This window comes from Poromitra crassiceps (assembly GCF_964638095.1).
Source record: "Poromitra crassiceps genome assembly, chromosome: 26".
NCBI classification, from domain to species: domain Eukaryota; kingdom Metazoa; phylum Chordata; class Actinopteri; order Beryciformes; family Melamphaidae; genus Poromitra; species Poromitra crassiceps.
Genome location: NC_139640.1, coordinates 12,546,553 through 12,548,699, shown reverse-complemented (window position 1 = coordinate 12,548,699; position 2,147 = coordinate 12,546,553). Strand labels below are relative to the sequence as shown.

At 47.3% G+C, this 2,147-nt stretch overlaps 1 protein-coding gene across 1 annotated transcript; it reads left to right on the top strand.

Annotated features, from left to right (window-relative positions):
- LOC310798622 (tripartite motif-containing protein 16-like) lies at nt 1-1,683 on the top strand (the record flags this gene model as incomplete). The annotated part of the gene is made up of 1 exon (XM_083661164.1): nt 1-1,683. Exon 1 carries the CDS (start codon nt 19-21, stop codon nt 1,681-1,683), a length of 1,665 nt encoding a protein of 554 aa, XP_083517290.1. The 5' UTR covers nt 1-18.
- Nucleotides 1,684-2,147: the final 464 nt, after the last annotated feature.

The window sequence follows — 2,147 nt, the reverse complement described above, 5'->3', positions numbered from 1 at the left end:
CTGTCATTGAGAAGAGAAATGGCGCAGCGAGGACTTCAGCTGGACGAGGCAAACTTCTGCTGTTCGATCTGTCTGGATCTACTGAAGGATCCGGTGACTGTTCCCTGTGGGCACAGCTACTGCATGAGCTGTATTAAAGACTGCTGGGATGTAGAGGATCAGAAGAAAATCCACAGCTGCCCCCAGTGCAGACAGACCTTCACACCGAGGCCTGTCCTGGTGAAAAACACCATGTTAGCAGAGTTGGTGGAGGACCTGAGGAAGACCGGACTCCAAGCTGCTGCTCCTGATCGCTGCTATGCTGGACCTGGAGATGTGGGCTGTGATGTCTGCACTGGGAGAAAGCTGAAAGCCCTCAAGTCCTGCCTGGTGTGTCTGGCCTCTTACTGTGAGCAGCACCTCCAGCCTCACTATGATGCAGCTCCATTAAAGAAACACAGGCTGGTGGAAGCCACCGTGAAGCTTCAGGAGAACATCTGCTCTCGTCACGACGAGGTGATGAAGATGTTCTGCCGTACTGATCAGCAGTGTATCTGTTATCTCTGCTCCGTGGACGAACATAAGGGACATGACACAGTCTCAGCTGCTGCAGAAAGGGCCGAGAGGCAGAAAGAGCTCGGGGTGAATCGGCACAAAATCCAGAAGAGATACCAGGAGAGAGAGAAAGACGTGAAAGTGCTTCAACAGGAGGTGAAGGCTATGAATCTCTCTGCTGATAAAGCAGTGACAGACAGTGAGAAGATCTTCACTGAGCTGGTCCGTCTCATTGAGAAGAGAAGCTCTGAGGTGAAGCAGCAGATCAGATCCCAGCAGAAAGAGGAAGTGAGTCGGGCTGAAGAACTTCAGGAGAAGCTGAAACAGGAGATCTCTGAGCTGAGGAGGACAGACACTGAGCTGGAGCAGCTCTCACACACAGAGGATCACATCCACTTCCTCCACAGTTACCCCTCGCTGTCACGTCTCAGTCAATCTACAGACTCACCCAGGATCGATACCCGTCCTCTGCGTTACTTTGAGGATGTGACTGCAGCTGTGTCAGAGGTCAGAGATAAACTACAGGACGTTCTGACAGAGGAACGGCCTAAGATCTCACTGACAGTGACTGAAGAGGATGTTTTACTGCCACAACCAGAGCCCAAGACCAGAGCTGACTTCTTACAATATTCACGTCAGATCACACTGGATCCAAACACAGCAAACACATGGCTGTTATTATCTGAGGGGAACAGAAAAGCAACATGGATGAGTGAAGCACAGTTATATTCTAGTCACCCAGACAGATTCACTGACAAACCTCAGGTCCTGAGTAGAGAGGGTGTGACTGGACGTTGTTACTGGGAGGTGAAGTGGAGCGGGGGGTATGTTTTAATAGCAGTCTCATATAAAGATATTAGCAGAACAGAGAGTGAAAGTATATTTGGATACAATGACAAGTCTTGGTCATTAGAGTGTCGCAGCAGTAGCTGTCACTTCATACATAAGAGTATCACAACTCTCATCTCAGTCCCTCCCTCCTCCAGAGTAGGAGTGTACCTGGATCACAGAGCAGGTATTCTGTCCTTCTACAGCGTCTCTGAAACCATGACTCTCCTCCACAGAGTCCAGAGCACATTCACTCAGCCTCTCTATGCTGGATTTTACCTGGGTTTTGGACGCACAGCTGAGTTGTGTGAGCTCAAGTAGAGATGAGTGATTAAAGCAGCGATGAGTGAGATTCTTCTTTTTAAGTTTTTGTCTCCATCTTTGTTGCTTAGTGCTCGTTACTGTGGTGTTTCTACACTGCACTTAGCACCTGTCAATCAAACATGTGGGCGGGACTGTGACGTCTTTATCCTTGAATTTTCTGTTGATGACGTTTGAGTTTCTGTAGGTGGTGCTGTTTTCTTTGTCTTTCCTTTTCTGTGTATTACTGTATATCAGTCAGTGATAGAGCCAATCTTTTCTGTGTATTACTGTATATCAGTCAGTGATAGAGCCAATCTTTTCTGTGTATTACTGTATATCAGTCAGTGATAGAGCCAATCTTTTCTGTGTATTACTGTATATCAGTCAGTGATAGAGCCAATCTTTTCTGTGTATTACTGTATATCAGTCAGTGATAGAGCCAATCTTTTCTGTGTATTACTGTATATCTGTCAGTGATAGAG